This window comes from Cherax quadricarinatus, chromosome 22 (assembly GCF_038502225.1).
Source record: "Cherax quadricarinatus isolate ZL_2023a chromosome 22, ASM3850222v1, whole genome shotgun sequence".
NCBI classification, from domain to species: Eukaryota; Metazoa; Arthropoda; class Malacostraca; order Decapoda; family Parastacidae; genus Cherax; species Cherax quadricarinatus.
The window spans coordinates 24,050,574-24,073,073 of NC_091313.1; the positions used below are offsets into that span (position 1 = coordinate 24,050,574).

A 22,500-nucleotide genomic window follows, 5' to 3' on the forward strand; every position below is an offset into this window, starting at 1 on the left:
GCCAAACGGGGTTCAGAAGACGTTGACAAAGCATTCAAGGAGACGAATGCAATTATTACACCTAGGAGGAAGTGCTGAACCTATAGAGTAGGTTAGTAACGAGGTTCGGTCCAAGGAAGAGGAGAGCCAGTAAGATTCTATGGATCAAGACTTGCTCACCGGCATCAAGGAACCTTCCTTGAAGGGTGGGCGGACATAAGAGACATGTACAAGAGAAAGTCACGATATTTCCTAACGAAATTCATTGTATTTATTAGTCTGAATGACCCTGACACATTGGTGCCTCTTTCTTGTTCTCGTATTTGACACTGAGGTCGCCTGTTACTTTGTCTGACACTGATGTCGCCTGTTCTCGTGCTTGACAGGGATGTCGCTTGTAGTAGCATTGACATGGATGTCACTTGCGTGTTCTCGTGTTTAACCATGACATTTCACATTATGTTCACCTATCTGAAGGATTGTTAGCATTAGGAAATTTCAATTTTAGCACTAAAAGTAGGATACTTTCATCATTAATTATTGTTCCTATAGCGTCTTGTAATTCAATAACAACTTGATTTTAAGATGTTAGGAAGGCAATTATACTGTTATTATTTGGGAAATCCTAAATCATTAGAGGTCTTACGGCACGTGGTTAATGGTAGGTAATCTTTCCCACGAAAGATGCCTTGATACCAGCGAAGGTTTCTTGATCAAAATAAATGAACGTATCCTTCCCTTAGATCGAACTTGATTGCCCTCCATTCACTGTGTTCTCTGTATGACCTCTGAGGGTTTAGCGCAGCCCTTATTATAAATTAATAAAAAATAATGAATGATACGCAGTCAGGATAAGTTTGTTCCATAGATCAAGACCTCAACCCCCCCCCCGCCCCGCCCCCTGCCTTTGAAGGCTTGGGGAGGTGGAGGGAGGTTTGTAAGCAGGATCCCGACACTGTCTCTCTCAGTTGCTCTGTGATGTGGGTCAGTTGGGTTACTTTCCCTGTTGTATTGTGCAAGTCTAATACCTTTGTACTTCCTGAAGAAGGACTGTGCCAGTGACGTGGCTTCTTAGTACTTCTCGGAGAGTTTCCTTCGTACGACTTAACAGGATTCGTTTGTAGTTTGTGTCATGGGAGTTAGAATTTTCGTGCGCAAGTTAAATACTTTAGTATTTCCATATAGCATCATTGCATTAATAGTAACTGATACCGACAAGTTGATGAATTAGACACACGAGCATCTCCTGGGTATCTTTATTTTGAAGACGCTTCACCAACCAGTGAATTTTTCACTTCAATACAGAGATTTTGCAAGGAAAGCAGTGCAAGATAAGGTGATTAGTCTCTGAGCCTTGAAGGTGTACAATGCCTCGGTCTTGAAGGTGTACAATGCCTCTGTCTAAGATACCTTAGACTAATTTACTGAACAACTTTAAGGCTGAGTGGCTGATTACCTCATCTTCTACTGCCATCCGTATGTAATCTCTGTATTAAATTGAAGAAAATTTAAAATAAATACTAACACTGGAAACTAAGATTGCAGGTAGACCCACGAGTGTGGGAGATCATTACTTTTCACGAGGTACAAATTCAAAATACCAGGGACGGCCAGGACGGCGACCCGCACCCACTATGGCTCTGCTACTCAGCTGATCAGAGATCTCTTGTGCTATTATGCTAAACTGTTCCAAATGTGTCTAGAAACTAGCTACAGTTGAAATGGTATTCTTGAAAATGGTATCGAGTAAAACTGTTGATGGCTGAACGTCATACGTGGCAATAGTCTTTCTTCTGGCTATCTGTAGCTGAGGCTAATCCTAAGTAGACCTTGCCCCTTCAGGAGGATCAGATCTAATTATTTCTCTACCCCACTCATTCCTCCTGCACCGTACGACGTGTGGATTTAGTGCTTCCCCAAGAAAGTAAAAATATTAATTGATCTTGAATTTCCCCCCTTCATCCGCACGAACATAACAATACCCAGTTTAAATATATATATATATATATATATATATATATATATATATATATATATATATATATATATATATATATATATATATATATATATATATATACAAAGTTTGTGTAATGAGCTTTCTATGCACAATCATAAAAACACAAGAGAAATATATGCATGATAAATTTAGATAAACTTACACTTTACCACGTGTGCACTAACCCTTCACTATATGTTTGTTTAGTTTACTGTAAATGTTGTTACTCGGCCGCGCCCATTGCTAGTGTTACCATGGAACAACTCGAGCCGCTAGTGTGTTTACTTTGAGTCAGTGGAGCAGTGTTACATAATATGTAAACAATGCAAGCATAATACACTTCCTTTCATTGGAAATATTAAGAAAATGATCTCTTTAAGGGTTAATTATCAAGACAGCATAATAGTTTGGCTTATTTCCATTGGAGTCTTTCCTTAGAACGAGAGCCACATCAATCGACAAACTATAGGTACCTATCTATTGACAAGTAAACATGGGCTGTAGATATCCAAGCATCAATGGTATATGATACAGACTTGTTGAAGAATTAGACATAGGAGTAGCAACTGGTTATCTTTAGTAGACGTTTCACCAACGTCTACTAAATAGAGATATCCAGTTGTTGCGCTTGTCTAATTCTTCAACATGGGCAGTAAGGATCACAGCCAGGATATTATGAGGATCACAGCCAGATGATTTGCTCATACGGCTCGTTTTGTCTAGCAATCTTACGAGGGTCCATTCGGTTGCGAGGCGATTGCTCAACATTGTCTTTTCTGTAGAGTGGGTTAAGATAAATTTCCTGCATTTGTTTTACGAACTGAAAATCTTATTTACTTGCTCATTTCGATGATGGGTTGTTTTATTTTTATTATATGAGCTAATTTATATGTTTACAAAGTTTTTTAGTAAGAGGAAAGATCTAGAGAAGTAGTTTCATTGGCCAGTCAGTCCAGGAAGGATGGTACGAGTGATGTCCTTGAGAAAGGTGCAGTCAAAGTGTAAACGTTAATAGGTGACCGTCCTGTTATATAATTGCTATCTTACAGATGTTGGTCAGGTGGGTTACCTTGGTCAGGTAGGGAATACTTAAATCACTCTTGTTTTCAGGCGAGGATACCTTAAAATCACAGGTTTTGAATCTAGTGGGAGACTTGTAATAATCTTGACCTTATGCACAGCAGCAAACTAAGACATTAATCTGATGTTGAAGATTCTGCTGCCAGAAATACTTGTAACCAAACATAAGCCTGGTTACTACATCAGTCGGTCTGTTCACATTGCAAGTTGCTCCGTAGTGGATGATAGATCTCAGTCTTCTGACTACATTCCTACATTCTACTTAAGGATCCTTTTTTTTTTTGGGGGGGGGGGAGGTTAACTTTTCGACTTTATCTTAGACACAATCCAATTATACGTTACTACCTCTTATCTTCTTCAGCGAGCATGTTAGTCATTACGTGAGTCAATCGCCTTTAGTGATGACATAGAATCAGTAATAATTACAGTCCAGCTCAGTGTCATAAGTTAACTTCATCATTCTTCTCTGTATGTTTTCCAGCGCATTTAGGTCCATTATGTAATATGGAGACCAGAACTGCGCAGCATTATCTATCTGATCGGGACCTTACCGGAGATATATAAAGTTGATGTATAACTAGTACTTCTTGATATGAAGCTAAGAATTCTGTTAGCTTTATCGCTACCATTTATGCACTGTCTTGGCTTTAGATTACTGCTAACAAGAACCCCTAAATCTTTCTCACATTCAAAGTGATCGAGATCTACATTCTGTAGTATATAAGTGCCATGGTTCTTATATTTGTCTACATTTAACTGCATCTGCCACTTCAACCATTGCATCAACCTATCCAGATCTTCCTCTAGCGTTTTTAGACGTATCAGAATTTAAATGACAGCTTATTTTAGTGTCATCAGGAAACTTGCTTGTGTCCCTATTCCCTCATCTGAGTCATTTATGTATATTGTTAACAAAGGTCCCAATACTGAAGACTGTCTAACCGTTCTTATGACGCCCCTCCCCCCACTCTGGTTTTATAAATGGGCTTGTGGATAGACTCCTAATGAGGATATAGTCACCCTCTCCTCTGTCTAATCATCATCCCTACCACTTTCATTCACTCTTCTCCCGTCTCCACCTCCCCAGCTGTATGACTTATGGGTGTAGTGGTTCCCCTTGATTATAATTATTCAACCTCTGCCCACTTTCCCTTTCTCATTATCTGACGGTCACATGGAAATCCCAGGAGTTGCTGGCGAGTGGTCCATCGTTGTGACCTCTCGTCAACATCCGGTCCAAGAGACTCTCCCTTCTCCCCGTCATCTCCACCCTTGCCCTCCCTTTCCTTTTCCTTCTCTCTCATATCCCCATTTCGCTTCTCTTATTCCTCTTTTCCCTTGTCTTGTTCCTCTCTCTCCCTAATCTCTTGTTACCACATTCCCTCTTTCGCTTGTCACTCATTCCTCCTTTTCCTTGTCTGTTCTTCCCTTCTAACCTGTCTTCCCTTCTTTCCAATATCTTTGTCTTCACCTCTCTTTTTCCCTTTACCACCATCACCTTTTCTCTCGCCTTCCCTCCTGTGTTTTACACCCCCACCTCTCTCTCCCACTTCCTATTCCTCCTCCTCTTCCGCCTTTTTCTCTCCCTCTCTTCTGCCCCCATCTTTTTCTGCCTCTTTCTCTTTTCTCTCCTGCATTTTCTAACACTTTTATGCCTCTTTTGTCCCTTCTCTCATGCCCTTACTTTTCTGCCCTTCTTCCCCTTCGCTGCTGCCCCTCTGTTTTACCACCTCCATGTCTACCTCTTTTCTCTTCTGTCTCCTCTCTTTCTGCCTCTCCTCTCCGCTCTGACTTCCTCCTCGCATTGACCTCTCTGGAATCCTTTCACTGTCGTTTAAAACCAGCACAGCTGGCGGCGCGGGGGTGGAACTGATGTTGTGCTTCCATAAAAACCTCAGCGAACAGTGGCGAAGCTGTGTTCCAGGTGGTCTCTCGGGGACCTGGCTGGACCGGTACCTACCAGTGACCTGTGTTCAGCTCCCTCAAGGACCGGGCAGGATTACTACCAGTGACCTGCGTCCAGCTCACTTTCAGGGACCTGGAAGGACCAGTATCAGTGACCTGCGTCCAGCTTACTCTCAGGGACCTGGAAGGACCAGTACCAGTGACTTGTGTCCAGCTTACTCTCAGGGACCTGGAAGGACCAGTACCAGTGACCTGCGTCCAGACTACTCTCGGGGACCTGGAAGGACCAGTACCAGTGACCTGCGTCCAGCTTACTCTCAGGGACCTGGAAGGACCAGTACCGGTGACCTGCGTCCAGCTTACTCTCAGGGACCTGGAAGGACCAGTACCAGTGATCTGCGTCCAGCTTACTCTCAGGGACCTGGAAGGACCAGTACCAGTGACCTGCGGCCAGTTCATTCTCAGGGACCTGGAAAGACCAGTACCAGTAACCTGCGTCCAGCTTACTCTCAGGGACCTGGAAGGACCAGTACCAGTGACCTGCGTCCAGCTTACTCTCAGGGACTTGGAAGGACCAGTACCAGTGACCTGCGTCCAACCTACTCTCGGGGACCTGGAAGGACCAGTACCAGTGACTTGCGTCTAGCTTACTCTCAGGGACCTGGAAGGACCAGTACCAGTGACCTGCGTCCAGCTTACTCTCAGGGACCTGGAAGGACCAGTACCAGTGACCTGCGGCCAGTTCACTCTCAGGGACCTGGAAGGACCAGTACCAGTGACCTGCGTCCAGCTTACTCTCAGGGACCTGGAAGGACCAGTACCAGTGACCTGCGTCCAGCTTACTCTCAGGGACCTGGAAGGACCAGTACCAGTGACCTGCGGCAAGTTCACTCTCAGGGACCTGGAAGGACCAGTACCAGTGACCTGCGGCCAATTCACTCAGGGGCCTGGAAGGACCAGTACCAGTGACCTGCGTCCAGCTTACTCTCAGGGACCAGGAAGGACCAGTACCAGTGACCTGCTGCCAGCTTACTCTCAGGGACCTGGAAGGACCAGTACCAGTGACCTGCGTCCAGCTTACTCTCAGGGACCTGGAAGGACCAGTACCAGTGACCTGCGGCCAGCTTACTCTCAGGGACCTGGAAGGACCAGTACCAGTGACCTGCGTCCAGCTTACTCTCAGGGACCTGGAAGGACGAGTACTAGTGACCTGCGTCCAGCTTACTCTCAGGGACCTGGAAGGACCAGTACCAGTGACCTGCGGCCAGCTTACTCTCAGGGACCTGGAAGGACCAGTACCAGTGACCTGCGTCCAGCTTACTCTCAGGGACCTGGAAGGACCAGTACCAGTGACCTGCGGCCAGCTTACTCTCAGGGACCTGGAAGGACCAGTACCAGTGACCTGCGTCCAGCTTACTCTCAGGGGCCTGGAAGGACCAGTACCAGTGACCTGCGTCCATCTTACTCTCAGGGACCTGGAAGGACCAGTACCAGTGACCTGCGGCCAGCTTACTCTCAGGGACCTGGAAGGACCAGTACCAGTGACCTGCGGCCAGTTGACTCTCAGGGACCTGGAAGGACCAGTACCAGTGACCTGCGTCCAGCTTACTCTCAGGGACCTGGAAGGACCAGTACCAGTGACCTGCGTCCAGCTTACTCTCAGGGGCCTGGAAGGACCAGTACCAGTGACCTGCGTCCATCTTACTCTCAGGGACCTGGAAGGACCAGTACCAGTGACCTGCGTCCAGCTTACTCTCAGGGACCTGGAAGGACCAGTACCAGTGACATGCGTCCAGCTTACTCTCAGGGACCTGGAAGGACCAGTACCAGTGACCTGCGGCCAGTTCACACTCAGGGACCTGGAAGGACCAGTACCAGTGACCTGCGTCCAGCTTACTCTCAGGGACCTGGAAGGACCAGTACCAGTGACCTGCGGCCAGTTCACTCTCAGGGACCTGGAAGGACCAGTACCAGTGACCTGCGTCCAGCTTACTCTCAGGGACCTGGAAGGACCAGTACTAGTGACCTGCGTCCAGCTTACTCTCAGGGACCTGGAAGGACCAGTACCAGTGACCTGCGGCCAGTTCACTCTCAGGGACCTGGAAGGACCAGTACCAGTGACCTGCGTCCAGCTTACTCTCAGGGACCTGGAAGGACCAGTACTAGTGACCTGCGTCCAGCTTACTCTCAGGGACCTGGAAGGACCAGTACCAGTGACCTGCGGCCAGCTTACTCTCAGGGACCTGGAAGGACCAGTACCAGTGACCTGCGTCCAGCTTACTCTCAGGGACCTGGAAGGACCAGTACCAGTGACCTGCGGCCAGTTCACTCTCAGGGACCTGGAAGGACCAGTATCAGTGACCTGCGGCCAGTTCACTCTCAGGGACCTGGAAGGACCAGTATCAGTGACCTGCGGCCAGTTCACTCTCAGGGACCTGGAAGGACCAGTACCAGTGACCTGCGGCCAGCTTACTCTCAGGGACCTGGAAGGACCAGTACCAGTGACCTGCGGCCAGCTTACTCTCAGGGACCTGGAAGGACCCGTACCAGTGACCTGCGGCCAGCTTACTCTCAGGGACCTGGAAGGACCAGTACCAGTGACCTGCGTCCAGCTTACTCTCAGGGACCTGGAAGGACGAGTACTAGTGACCTGCGTCCAGCTTACTCTCAGGGACCTGGAAGGACCAGTACCAGTGACCTGCGGCCAGCTTACTCTCAGGGACCTGGAAGGACCAGTACCAGTGACCTGCGTCCAGCTTACTCTCAGGGACCTGGAAGGACCAGTACCAGTGACCTGCGGCCAGCTTACTCTCAGGGACCTGGAAGGACCAGTACCAGTGACCTGCGTCCAGCTTACTCTCAGGGGCCTGGAAGGACCAGTACCAGTGACCTGCGTCCATCTTACTCTCAGGGACCTGGAAGGACCAGTACCAGTGACCTGCGGCCAGCTTACTCTCAGGGACCTGGAAGGACCAGTACCAGTGACCTGCGGCCAGTTGACTCTCAGGGACCTGGAAGGACCAGTACCAGTGACCTGCGTCCAGCTTACTCTCAGGGACCTGGAAGGACCAGTACCAGTGACCTGCGTCCAGCTTACTCTCAGGGGCCTGGAAGGACCAGTACCAGTGACCTGCGTCCATCTTACTCTCAGGGACCTGGAAGGACCAGTACCAGTGACCTGCGTCCAGCTTACTCTCAGGGACCTGGAAGGACCAGTACCAGTGACATGCGTCCAGCTTACTCTCAGGGACCTGGAAGGACCAGTACCAGTGACCTGCGGCCAGTTCACACTCAGGGACCTGGAAGGACCAGTACCAGTGACCTGCGTCCAGCTTACTCTCAGGGACCTGGAAGGACCAGTACCAGTGACCTGCGGCCAGTTCACTCTCAGGGACCTGGAAGGACCAGTACCAGTGACCTGCGTCCAGCTTACTCTCAGGGACCTGGAAGGACCAGTACTAGTGACCTGCGTCCAGCTTACTCTCAGGGACCTGGAAGGACCAGTACCAGTGACCTGCGGCCAGTTCACTCTCAGGGACCTGGAAGGACCAGTACCAGTGACCTGCGTCCAGCTTACTCTCAGGGACCTGGAAGGACCAGTACTAGTGACCTGCGTCCAGCTTACTCTCAGGGACCTGGAAGGACCAGTACCAGTGACCTGCGGCCAGCTTACTCTCAGGGACCTGGAAGGACCAGTACCAGTGACCTGCGTCCAGCTTACTCTCAGGGACCTGGAAGGACCAGTACCAGTGACCTGCGGCCAGTTCACACTCAGGGACCTGGAAGGACCAGTACCAGTGACCTGCGTCCAGCTTACTCTCAGGGACCTGGAAGGACCAGTACCAGTGACCTGCGGCCAGTTCACTCTCAGGGACCTGGAAGGACCAGTACCAGTGACCTGCGTCCAGCTTACTCTCAGGGACCTGGAAGGACCAGTACTAGTGACCTGCGTCCAGCTTACTCTCAGGGACCTGGAAGGACCAGTACCAGTGACCTGCGGCCAGTTCACTCTCAGGGACCTGGAAGGACCAGTACCAGTGACCTGCGTCCAGCTTACTCTCAGGGACCTGGAAGGACCAGTACTAGTGACCTGCGTCCAGCTTACTCTCAGGGACCTGGAAGGACCAGTACCAGTGACCTGCGGCCAGCTTACTCTCAGGGACCTGGAAGGACCAGTACCAGTGACCTGCGTCCAGCTTACTCTCAGGGACCTGGAAGGACGAGTACTAGTGACCTGCGTCCAGCTTACTCTCAGGGACCTGGAAGGACCAGTACCAGTGACCTGCGGCCAGCTTACTCTCAGGGACCTGGAAGGACCAGTACCAGTGACATGCGTCCAGCTTACTCTCAGGGACCTGGAAGGACCAGTACCAGTGACCTGCGGCCAGCTTAATCTCAGGGACCTGGAAGGACCAGTACCAGTGACCTGCGGCCAGCTTACTCTCAGGGACCTGGAAGGACCAGTACCAGTGACCTGCGTCCAGCTTACTCTCAGGGACCTGGAAGGACCAGTACCAGTGACCTGCGTCCAGCTTACTCTCAGGGACCTGGAAGGACCAGTACCAGTGACCTGCGTCCAGCTTACTCTCAGGGACCTGGAAGGACCAGTACCAGTGACCTGCGGCCAGTTCACTCTCAGGGACCTGGAAGGACCAGTACCAGTGACCTGCGTCCAGCTTACTCTCAGGGACCTGGAAGGACCAGTACTAGTGACCTGCGTCCAGCTTACTCTCAGGGACCTGGAAGGACCAGTACCAGTGACCTGCGGCCAGCTTACTCTCAGGGACCTAGAAGGACCAGTACCAGTGACCTGCGTCCAGCTTACTCTCAGGGACCTGGAAGGACGAGTACTAGTGACCTGCGTCCAGCTTACTCTCAGGGACCTGGAAGGACCAGTACCAGTGACCTGCGGCCAGCTTACTCTCAGGGACCTGGAAGGACCAGTACCAGTGACCTGCGTCCAGCTTACTCTCAGGGACCTGGAAGGACCAGTACCAGTGACCTGCGGCCAGCTTACTCTCAGGGACCTGGAAGGACCAGTACCAGTGACCTGCGTCCAGCTTACTCTCAGGGACCTGGAAGGACCAGTACCAGTGACCTGCGTCCAGCTTACTCTCAGGGACCTGGAAGGACCAGTACCAGTGACCTACGTCCAGCTTACTCTCAGGGACCTGGAAGGACCAGTACCAGTGACCTGCGGCCAGTTCACTCTCAGGGACCTGGAAGGACCAGTACCAGTGACTTGCGTCCAGCTTACTCTCAGGGACCTGGAAGGACCAGTACCAGTGACCTGCGTCCAGCTTACTCTCAGGGACCTGGAAGGACCAGTACCAGTGACCTGCGGCCAGTTCACTCTCAGGGACCTGGAAGGACCAGTACCAGTGACCTGCGGCCAGCTTACTTTCAGGGACCTGGAAGGACCCGTACCAGTGACCTGCGGCCAGCTTACTCTCAGGGACCTGGAAGGACCCGTACCAGTGACCTGCGGCCAGTTCACTGGTCTCTCTCAAGTGGCAATAATTTATTTTGAGCTGATTTATATGTTTGTTTTAGTATAGATGTACTCCAAAAAATAATTTGCACAAGAAATGGCTATTTTTGCTGGGTTAAGTAGTCTGCTTATATTAAAAAAGTCTGACCCAGAATTTAAAATTTACCAATATGGATTTTTATGCAACAAAATTTCCTCTATATCTCCTTTATCTTCACTTCTCTTTCCTTCCGCCCATCCCCTCTCATTTTCCTTATTGCCTCCGTCTTTCTCCTTTCTTTTCCACCTCCGTTCTGTCTCTCTCCCTTCCCCCCCCCCATCTTCTCTGTTATGAAGAAGAAAATGTTCTTAAACAGTGTAAATTCTAGCGGATTTTCCAAGATGAGGTTGTTGATGGCGTCAGTTTCCTTTAAACTACCTAAAAACTCTCCGGCTATATACTGCTTTATACTTTCACTTTCAACATGTTAGTCATCATCGTGTCTCCACTTCTTTAACGTCAGAGGCAAGCAATGGTAGATTCTGTCATGTAGCATTAACCGGACTAGAAAACAAAAGCTAGGGAAGAGCGTGTAGGAACACCAAGTCAACATATTGACTTTTTAAAGTGTACAAATGCATTCATGTGCAATTTTGACAAAATAGTGAGTCGGTATATTTCATCCTCAAGCTGAGGCCCTCTCCATCAAGCTGACCCATCAAGGGAGGTGCCGGAAAGGGGGTGATGGGCTTTTGCTCCAAGGACTTAGACTAATCCTCCCTTGGATCAAATTCGATTGCCTTTCATTATGAACGTAATATTTCAGCAAACTGGGCCACAGCTCAGTGCTTATTAAATTGTTTTTCTTTGGATGTCTGTACACTATTATGTTTCACTGCACGTTTGCGAAATGGAGCCTCAGGGTGTCCGCTGGAGGCGGCGTCCCTCTTAAGACAAAGGAACCCTTTATTAGATTCCTTGTACAGTTCTCTCTTCTTTTGGCTGCTTGAGCCATCGTCTCTCCAGTGAATGTGTGGCAGCACTGCCGGCACAGCACTGCCGACAAATAACAATGATCCACTGATGATGTTACTTAACATCAGCTAGTACTTTCGCCAGCCGAGCTGCCCTTGAAAACATGAAAGCTGGGTCAGAACTACGAAGTCTAAGTTTCTTGCCTTTCTAACGGAAAGCCTTCAGCGGTAGCAACTCATTATTCACAAATAGCAGTTTTCGTAATATTCTGACCTAATTTTATCATTTGCGATATGCATAATGAGAATAAGGTTCATTTTTGATGCTTAACTGATGGTGTTTCTGCGAAGTACGCCAGCAACTCTGGCCGGCTAACCACGTCTGTTGTGCAATGGAGAAGTTTATATTTGCTGCTGCACTAGTTAATAATCTGATCAGCCTTCGTAGTGTTGCAACTTGAGTCAGTTGAGACAAAAGTATTGATAAAAAATTAGGAAAAAGAAAACCTTGAAGCCTTGGCGAGGTGATGTAAGAGGACGTGGTAGAGTGAACGCGGCGGCGAGTGGCAACAGGAGAAGGGAGGGTGGAGAGTGTAGCAGTGTAGCCAGTCACAAGCTGTGAGTCGCTCAGAACACGGCGCCACTCACCAGCACCCGCACTTCTCAACCCTCAACATGAGGGCTTAAAGTTTCTTCGCCTAAATCAAATATGAGTGTTTAATCTAACTCCTGGAAGGTGGAGGAGTACCAGCCAATTCTCGAACCGCTTTAGTTTTCCCTTGCACTCTCTTAGTGTTTATTTTTCGAAACCCTTGAGGAAACTACATTCGAAACGTCGCCTGACGTCTGAAAAATACTTTTCGTCGGATGTATTTTTTCTATACTTACAAGAAAGAAGTGGTATAATATGGAGGTCAATAGCATACAGTAGATCTTTAGTCTCAACATCTCCGTTACTTTCTCGCTCACTCCACCCAACAAGAAATGCAACGACGGGTATCAGTACTGACTTCGTGAAACCTTCAGAATCAGTACTCATCATGAAGCTTCTGGTATTTTCAGCGCTCTTAGTCTTCAGCGGCTTCCCACAGGCCTCTCCTGGCCCCCAGCAAAAGTTCCCAGACGACTTCTACAGCGACGTGAACACCGCCCCAGGTCCTGGGTCCATCTTCAACGAGGGCAGCATATCACGTCCGGACGCAGGTGAGGTCAACGTCGGCAGCCTAGAAGTTAGCCACCTCACAGACCCTCCCGCTCCTTCAGGGTCTCCGAACTCCCAGGGGGGTCTCAACTCGAGCTCCGGCAACGCCCACTTTAATGTCGATCTCAGACTCTTGTATAACATGATTCTGAATGACTCTCATCCCTCTGACTCCAGAAACAACGAGAACAGAGGTGTGGACCAGTGATTTTACAAGAGCAACAGGTGGCCTTGGCAGCATGTGACTTTGTAGACGGCACCATCTACAGTGCTTGGTTGTGAGGCTGTCCTATGTTTACAATCTCGGTCGTGAGAAAGAGAGAGAGGGAGAAAGAGAGAGAGAGGGGGGAGAGGTGTTAACTTTTGCTTTTATTATTATGACCCTAATGAATGAGGTGTTAATTGTGAAGACAGGTCTAATGTTGCAATTATCTTTTGGCATGACTTGCACGTGTGATTTATGTCTGCACCTTTAGCATCACACGCATACTGTCCTTAAACCTGCACATTAGCATTTAGTACAGCACCATTGCATAGCACGCCATTCACATCCGCATGCAGCTTACGTTACGAGAATAGGACTCAGATTTTACCCATAGAAAATTTCCGATCATTTTACTTGGTTCACACCAACAGATCTAAGAATGCTGCACTGTTCATGTACCTCTTGAATTTTCATCATCGCACATTCCAGTTTCCTCAAATGATCGCACACACCTCTGATTTATGCCACACACTCTTGCACAGCCCCAGCTACACCATCCACATAACGTCCCTAATACGCCCACTCGATGCCAACACATCCCCCTCTCCCATGCTAATGTTCTACTAGCTAACGTATTCCCTAAAAAATGTGCCTCCCTTACCTACTCAATATGCCCACCACAAGCCACCATACCCATCCCCTCAAATTAGCCAATCCTTTGTTTGGGTTAGGCTAGCCTGAGGTGCGGTAATTCCAGCTCTGTTCGAAGGAAACCTTTGAAGATGTCATAACTGATGAACCCTTACTGGAACACTTGATGCTGTCCTCGTTGTCCTGTTGAAGTCTCCCAGCTCAGATTGACACATTTCAACACTTTAGGGAATGAAAAGCCACAATACCGTAACTGAAACTACATAAATAGGAGAAAGAAAGTTGTGACGATGTTTTGGCCCGACTTGGTGTGTGTGACTAGTTAATGGTCCAAGTCGGACCGAAACGTCGTCACAAGTTTTTCTCTAATATGAGGGTTATCTGTGTATTGTTTCAGCATCTTGTATGTGTAATAGAATATGACAGAGAAACAGTCAGCTTTTCTTCTTACTGTGTAAATGTCATAGAGGGTATCAGCACACTGCTGATGTAGCTAGTTTTATTAAGCAGACAAGACTCTCCCGAGTCAGAAGGTCCTTTCACTTAGAGAAAAAGTTGACTACAACAATCCTGCCAGTGATAACTATTGTGTACACATCCCACTGTATATAACGCGCACTCCGCACATCCCGTCCATACTTATACCACCCTAACGTCATCCCTCACATCCTCGTCCCCAACAATGTCACCCACCCACTCTCGCACTGCATCCCGCCCAGAGTCACACCCCTCACCCTACCATCACACCACCACCCACTCCTCAATTTTTTTTTACACCCAACCTAAAGCCCAAGTCCAAGTTCAATCTCACCCACCCACCAACACAGCTGGAAAAAGTGCAAAGGTCTGCAACGAAACTAGTCCCACTCTATCCGCCTGTCGTAACACCCCATCACTATATCACCCTTATTAAGGCTTTATACTTTTCTTCCCTCACAGCTATTCCACAGAAGTGCTGGTACAAGAGCAATCAGTATGACTGCGGACTCTCGGTGTCTTGCGTTTTCCAGGGCTCCAAGCCCGTCGACCTGTGCTCTGGAGGCATGATCTGGTCCTGCTGCGTGCCCAGGAACAAAGTCGACGCTGTCGATGAGAATCTGGGAGCCATCGGCAACGACGTCAGTAAGTAGATCCCTCTCTTGTTGCATGTAAGAATGTTGTCGCATTAATGCTTTAAGAGGAAGTTGGATTACTTCCTCTTATAAAAACCAGATCAGCCAGACTGTGACGGCTATTTAGGCCTGCGAGCCGCTAGCAGTAACAGTCCGGTTGACCAGGCTGTCACTACGAAAATCTCGCCTCAGGAGGGACTGACAATGTGTAGGATACCCTTGAAGCCATTTACAGGTATATTACAGGTATATTTGAAGTGAGTAGACCTACTTGACTGTTATTGCTTGAATTCAGCGCTGTATGTCCCTTGTGGGTTTAGGGTTTAGTTATAATTATAATAATATTTGAATTTACAAATATTCTGCATTTTTTCCTAATGCTCTTTGAGTGTTATCATTAATTTCGAACGGAATACAGCTCCAAATCTTTCGATCAAGAGCCCTTTGCAAGTACCAAGACACGCCCCTTGAGGAAAGGGTGTCCACTGTAAATTTGAGGAACTTATGCATAACAATAGTCACACATTCTTGTGTATAGTTTCCCCATGGCTTTCTATCTGAGCATAATCTATGACGACCTCTTCGTTATGTGAAGATGAACTGATCAGGTGAGTAAGAAGGTAAGGCTAAGTAAGTCTTAGTGTATTACTCATAATATATCCTACGTGCGTCCATATTTATATATGTATATAAAGTTCAAAATTAAGTGTAATATAAAAAATCCATTCAAGGTGATCAATCTAGTTGCTTTCTCTTCTAAGAAATATCGCTCCCTTGACTCTTCACTAAAAAGTGGGTAACAGTAACCCTTCTCCAGGCCAGGCGTGCAACAAACAACACTCCATCAGTCAACGCCATATCCTCTCTAGTGAAAACATGAACACCCAGAAACCTTACAGGTGCGCAAGGTCTCCACTCAGCGTAGTTCCCAGCTGTCTGTCAACACCTGATTGACATAGTCCTCGCATTTTACTCTGTCTCTTTAAAAAACAAATATACTCGCTCATATGCATAAGTTTCATACATATACATACATGCATACATGTATGTATGTATCGCATGCAAGCATGCATACATACATACATACATACATATACCCCTCTTTACTCCACAAAAATCGCAGCCACTCTAGTTGCTTATCTCTTTTCACCAACATTGTCTGCCCTCAGAAATTTCATATGGTACTTCTTAAAATGCTCTACCTCCATGTACAGTATCTGGTACCCTCATTTCATACTACCTCTGTGCATATGGTATCCTTAATGCATACTATATTCATGTCACCCCTCAGTACATACATTTTCCATGTATGTGACAGTGCATACTTCCTCTACATACATGACTCTACATACAACAAGTATATGGTACTCTTCAGGGTGCACTTTTTCCATGTATATGACACTTCCTCATGTAATTTCTCTAGTACTCGTCAGTATCCACACTTTTCACTACAGTATTGTATAATAAACGGGGAAAATTGCCATACGTAGCTTTGCTCTTGGATTAATGGTTACCTGTTTTATATTATTACTCAATGGTACATCTGCATTTCTAGGTGCTTAAAAAATGGTTTCCATTTCCATTGGTATGACAAATATTCTTCTTTACAGTAATTACTTGTTTGTAGTTAAATTGCTAAGAATTCTTTTGTAATTTTTTAATATTTCTTCCATAACTTAATGATAACGCAGGTAAAATTTAGTCACATTTTTTAACATGCAAATATTTTTTTTTATTTGAGAGCCAGAGTAAAAAAATATACATCTTTGTATCTAGGATATAAAACTGATTTAAACATCCGGCAACTCCTCTTAAGTAGGTAGAAGATGCATAACTTGCGCTAGTTGTTTGTATTATAAAATGGCTATTAATCCTAGCTGCTTACGTAACATGGATTGCTTTATACGAAGTAATTATACTTTGCTATTCAAATTTGCCTGAAGTTAGAGTTAAGGTTTATGGGAAGATAGAATTAAGGTTTGTGGTGGAAAATGGTTTGTGTAGAGATAGAATGCAGTATTGTGGCACTATAGAGGTTAGCCCTTCACATGTTTAAACTAAGGAAATAATTATACCATTAAACCATTGAGTGTGAACAGCGGACGTCAGAGGTACAAACAATGTTTTGTTAGGGAGAAGGACAGCAGCAGGAGAAGGATTAGATGAAGCAGGAAAAAGACTAGGCGAGGAAGGAAGAGGTACAGTGTGCTGAAAGTGAGTGCGTGAATGAAAACAAAGTAGACCAGGCCAATATATTTTGTCGAACAAGCTTGGAGACAACAGTGTGTGGTAATGATGATTTATATGGAGGAGGCGAAAGTAAGAAGGACTGAGGTGGAATGGGAATGATGACCCCACTGGCGTTCTAGTGGTAGAGCTTCTACGGCGGGATGGTAGGAAAAAAGAGGACTTGTTTAGTCTTCATTGGCATTATTACATATCCATGTTGAGGAGGTAATTCCACAGGGGTCATACAGCGCCTGGGGAATAGGAGGCCATCAAGATTTGAGACGGGAAAGAGGGGCTGAGCTCCTATTCTTCAGATCAAGAGTCCTCTGCCAGCCTCAAGGCAACCTATTTAAACGGTCATTATAAAATAGGTCTTTCCAACTTGCCAATATTGCATACAAGTTTAAATGGGTTAGTGGATATTGCACATATATTTGTGGCTAAATTTTGGGAAAGCTAGATAAGCTCCGGTTAATTAATGATTGATACATAAGCTAATGTACCACTAATGTAGCACTAGTACGTGTCATTAGATCACCAAGACATGTAAAGGGGCCGTATATTGTTGTTGTTGTTGTTAACTTTTAGTGTATTGTAGTGACTGTAATGAATTTTTTGAAGTCATGTCGACCAGGACTCCTCATTTACACTATATGTTAATTGGATAAATGTGTAAAATGCCAATTTGTAGTGTTAGTGGTCCTAGTATTATTGATTTTAATGGTGCTAGTATTGTTAATCTTAATTGTCCTAATATTATTGATCTTAGTGATCCTAGTATTATTGATCTTAGTAATCTTAACATTATTGATCTTAGTGATCATAGTATTACTGATCTTAGTGATCCTAGCATTATTGATCTTAGTATTAGCGGGTCTGTGACTCTTCCCTCACTCACTGAGCCTTCACCTCATCATCAGATCACCAGCAGTTCTTCAGTGGTGGCAGCCGCCCCAGCTCCTTCAACAACAACAGACCCCATGACAGACCTCCACACATTGATTCTGATTTCGAGCACGACGATGACACTTTTTTCCCCAACACCCACAGACCCTCGTCTATTCTCAGACCGCACAGACCTCACGATAGACCGTTCAGACCACCCCACAGACCTCCGCGGCCGCCTCCTTTTATCCGACCTGATAATGGTAGACCTAGTCTCGACTTGGACGAGAATTTTAGTTCTTTTAACCGGCCGCATAATACTTTTAACCACTTCGACTCGTTCGACAATCGACCTCACGACTTCGCTCGACCAGGATCGAGTCGGCCTCGACCGCCGTTTTTATCTGCGGGTCCTCCCGAGCCTGCTGCCAGTCGTTTCGGTATGACAAGATATCCATTGTTTTTCTTCATCTTTATTGCACTTTAAATGTGTTCTTGCTTTATTGCACCCTGTGATCTTTCTCCTTCCTACTGCTTGTTGATACAGCTGACATATATTGTGGAATTGTGATATAAATTAGGAATGCATTTAAAATTCCACTTTCCAGTTGCCTTGATATCTGCTGAAAAATAAGTTAAAATGATTAAATTGCTGAATCCCAGTATCAGTCAAGATAATTTACTTATGCTTTTAATTGCTCTACTGAAAAAAAAAGTCTGAAATTTGTTCAGTGAAGTAAATTAATGACTAAACAGTGTTCAGACATGAAGAAACAAATCGCATGAAAAAGTGAGAGGGAAAAATTAACTGATTGCCGCTTGCAAAGGCAATGCGAAAAGTGGCTTAGTTTTGTTAATACTGTGGTGTATGCGAGAAAGATGTTATTGACAATAGCTACACGAACATTATGCGAGTTACTTCCTGCTTCATGAAGTATATCAGTAGTTCACTCTGCCCTTCAAGTGAGAGTGGAAAAGTGAGTAACTAAACAGTACATTTTTGCTTCACTTAAAGAAAAAAAGTTTAAGTGACAGGAGGCGCCCAGTGGTAATGTGAATAACGCAACAATACGGAGTTTCTCCAGAAGATTAGAACAATAGGTGTTGAAACGTCAAAATAATAATTCGAATGAGTGTTACACCTGAGCGGTTGAAATGTTACTCGGACACAGAGTGAACAATTGTGTTCACATATCAGAGAAAATTAAATCCACGAGTGCTGGGGAGTGAGATACTTATTACCAATTGTATTTACAGCAACAGAGATTAAGCTTGTGGTGTCCCTTATATTATAAATTAATCCTAAGTCTGCAAACGTCCCAGTATTTATGCCACTCCATTACTAATGTGATTTTCATGCTAGAAATCTTCCACACTGGGAAAATTACTTATTACTAATGTGTTGTCTCAAGATGTTTAAAGTTATGGAACCTTGAAAAAAAGCCACTATGTAAAGCTTTTGTCAGTTTTAGCTATGTAATGAGAGAAACATTGTGCACCAAAAAGCTTGTTTTGAACACTGTTATGTCCTTCACCGTTGTCAACAGTAAGAAATTTGAATCTATGGTCTTTTCCTTTCTTAAATTTGAAATATATTTTTATAAGCTGATATACAGTCAGATCTCGGCAGCTCTTATTCTTCCTCAATATTATTAGTGGATTTGCACATCTCCTTTTCTTTTGCTCTCGTCTGAGTTCTAAATTTAATTCTTAGTAGTTTTAGTATCTCATATTTGGTGTACTGAACTTATATCACTTGGACCTGCCTCGCATGGGCCAGTAGGCCTTCTGCAGTGTTCCTTCGTTCTTATGTTCTTATGTTCTTATATATTTTATAAGCTTATCGATTTGATTGTCTTTCCTCTTTACGCAGTTACGTAAACATTGGTTAACATGCGTTAATCTAGGCTAATCAAAAGTAAAAAAAAAAAATATGCATATAATCTTTGTAAAGTGTTAAAGCCCGGAAAAAATGACGGGAGGAGCATTCTGTGCAGAACTATAACATAGACAGGAGGACAGGTTGGTGTGTGGTGGTCGGTACTCGCTCTGGTTTCACAGCTGGTGAGTAAGTGCCTTTGTGTCAGTTAAGTGGTGTAATATGCTTTACACATCAGAGCTCCCATGAAAATGTTTCTCCTTCGAAAATTGTCAAAAACGTGTTGAAACAACGTATTACTCTCGACAACCGGAGTTATTGCCACAAGTTCCCAAACTGTTAAAATTTAATGCTCCTCATCAACGTTCCGGGAAAAACGAAAAGGTAGTTTCCTCTCCTTCCTTCCTTCCCTCCCTCCCTCCCTCACCTCTTGATGCCACTAGAAACATGTACATGAGCAGATAAACGCAGTGTAAAAGGATCAGAATATATCAGGTTGAAAGCTATCTACATTCGTGGAGAACTGCCGATTTGGGTTCGAATCCTGCTGTCTGCGATGTTTCCTTGCACATACTTGCTTCTGCGAGGGGCATTGAGTATAATACCGCTTGTGGGGCCAGAACATATAGGAGGAGAATGAAATAGATTGAGACTATGCTAGAAGCTCACTGGTGTGCCCACTGGTTAAGTAGAGTGCACGTTGGTGAGCGAAAAAAACTGTGTAGATGAATGAATGAATGAGAGAAGGGGTGAGGGAGTGGGAGTAAATGAGATCAATGGGAAGATGAGTAACAGAATAACTTGTATGAGCGAGTGTTTGACGCAGTTGGACGAGTGCGTGAATGAGTGAGCCTGGAGTTCTATGAAATTCTAGACATCGTGTGTATAGATAAGTGGGTAGAACGATGGATAAGTGGTTTGGTTCAGTAGTTGGGTGGTAGACAGACAAGTGAGATCGGTTGATGGATAGACATGGATGGGCAGACGTGATGGGAGGACAAATATTAAATAAGGACACTTGATAAACGGTATATATGTATAGTTTAAAGCTTTAGACTTTTCCTGAATGCCAAATTTAGTGTGTGACTCCTTGTAACAGAGCTATACTGGTGTTCTCTAATTTTCAGTGTGTTCAGTCACGGGTGTTTTGTAAAAAGACAATTTATGTTTCTCACAATTCATTCGTAATTTGAAAATGTGTCCACTCTCTGTCTACACTATGAAAAATCCTTGTTTATTTTTCGAATTTCATTTAATTTATCGTATATCTCCAAAATACTATTGAGGACATCTGGAAAAGTTACTTTCTCTTTTTTCGCTGTGTTGTATAATATTAGTCCAATGTATTCTAATTAGTTTTAGTATTAGTGTAGTATATACCTGAAAGGTATTCCGAAGTTTGCCAGTGAAGGACATCTGTGGGTTTTTGGGTGGATGGCACTTCTATATTAGCCTCAGATTCGTTCTTATGTGTAATGTCTTGAGGATTATATCAGAGCCCTTAAGACAACGTTACACTCAACGACAGCTTTCATTAAATTCATGAGACAAAACATTGTCGTCGTACGAATATTTGTCGATACTCTGCATTCCAGACAAGATAACCTGGGATAACCGTCGTCGTGATGGTTATCCTATTTTTCTGCTTCCCCCGAGAATGCAATAATAATAGCATTAATACTAATCCTGTTTCCATCGTGTTCTACTTTTCTACATTAATTTTATAGCCTCCATTTATTACGGTTTCCCCATGCTATCTAAATTTTCTTGTAGGACTTTATGAATTTCCTCTTTACAAAATGTTTTTTTTTTTCACCCGGAAACATGTTAATATACTTGTTCACTCCCTTGTGCTCGTCCGTATGAGTGCGTCTGAGTGCACGTATTTTTTTTTCTCGTGCATCAGCAAACGTATGAATTATAACTGGCTAGAAACGTTCAAGACTGCTTATTCACTTGATGGGTCTGTTAATGGCTCCGTCCACATCAGCTAAAATTATCTCAGCTTCCTGAAGTTTGCTCATTTTCTTTGTCTTTTTCTTCCCCTTAACCCCTCTCCCCCACACACACACAAACAGCTAGTCTTTTTCTTGTCTTCTCTACCTCATATCCATTTGTTTGTTCGAAACATATATAAATATTATATATATATATATATATATATATATATATATATATATATATATATATATATATATATATATATATATATATATATTATTATTTATTTTACCATTTCCGAGCAGCTAATCTTCGTGTGTCTCATTGATTCGTAATTTATTTTCCTGTCCTATCCATGTCCTCTCCTGAAGAATCTAAGTCCCAATAAAAGCTTGTTCTGTAAAGTGTCTTTAATACTGAAAATTAGACACCCATGCTGTATTGTATACCATTCATGTACGTCTCTTAATATTGTTTGTATTGCTCTATTTGCATCCATGTCCTCTCGAGCTATACCTGTTTGGTCCGCATATATACTCCTCTGTTTCTCCTTATTGTTACTTTGTATCTGAATTATTTTTCGGTTAGAGTAGTTCGAAGTGAATTGGTGAACGTGTTTCTCGCGATTAGTGGATGGAATATGAGAACCTCCACTGTTCCTAATATTATGCCATGCCTGGGCCGCATCTCCTTTTACCTGTTTTTTTTCTGCAACTCGCGTGATCTGCGTGTCTGCACAGTGTCTGCTGCATGTGTTGATGCACCATGACCCATGAGACAGCGTCGGAGAGCAGGCCAAGCACAGCACGGTGCTTGCTCTCACACGCGCATTACACTGATCCAGCAACCTTGGGTGGGCCTAACTTCTCATATCCTCAGTGATGATACACCAAAATAATACATCTTTTCGTATGTCATTGTGGAATTTAAAAACGTGTGGAGTGTTTGCGTCATCATGCTACGATGTAATGCAGCTTATTTAACCTTTT

General features: G+C 45.0%; 1 protein-coding gene across 5 annotated transcripts in view; it reads left to right on the forward strand.

The window, feature by feature from the left end:
• LOC128689868 (serine protease 42) overlaps nt 1–22,500 on the forward strand; it is a 204,539-nt gene that overhangs the window by 89,826 nt on the left and 92,213 nt on the right. For 3 of the 5 annotated variants that reach the window (XM_070087554.1, XM_070087555.1, XM_070087553.1), the window contains exons 4-5: nt 14,405–14,587; nt 17,727–18,131. In XM_070087554.1, the coding sequence (XP_069943655.1) occupies nt 14,405–14,587; nt 17,727–18,131 (588 nt within the window). Of the gene's footprint in view, nt 1–12,029; nt 12,612–14,404; nt 14,588–17,726; nt 18,132–22,500 lie in introns of those variants that run through there. The other 2 variants (XM_070087557.1, XM_070087556.1) reach the window with 2 other exon arrangements.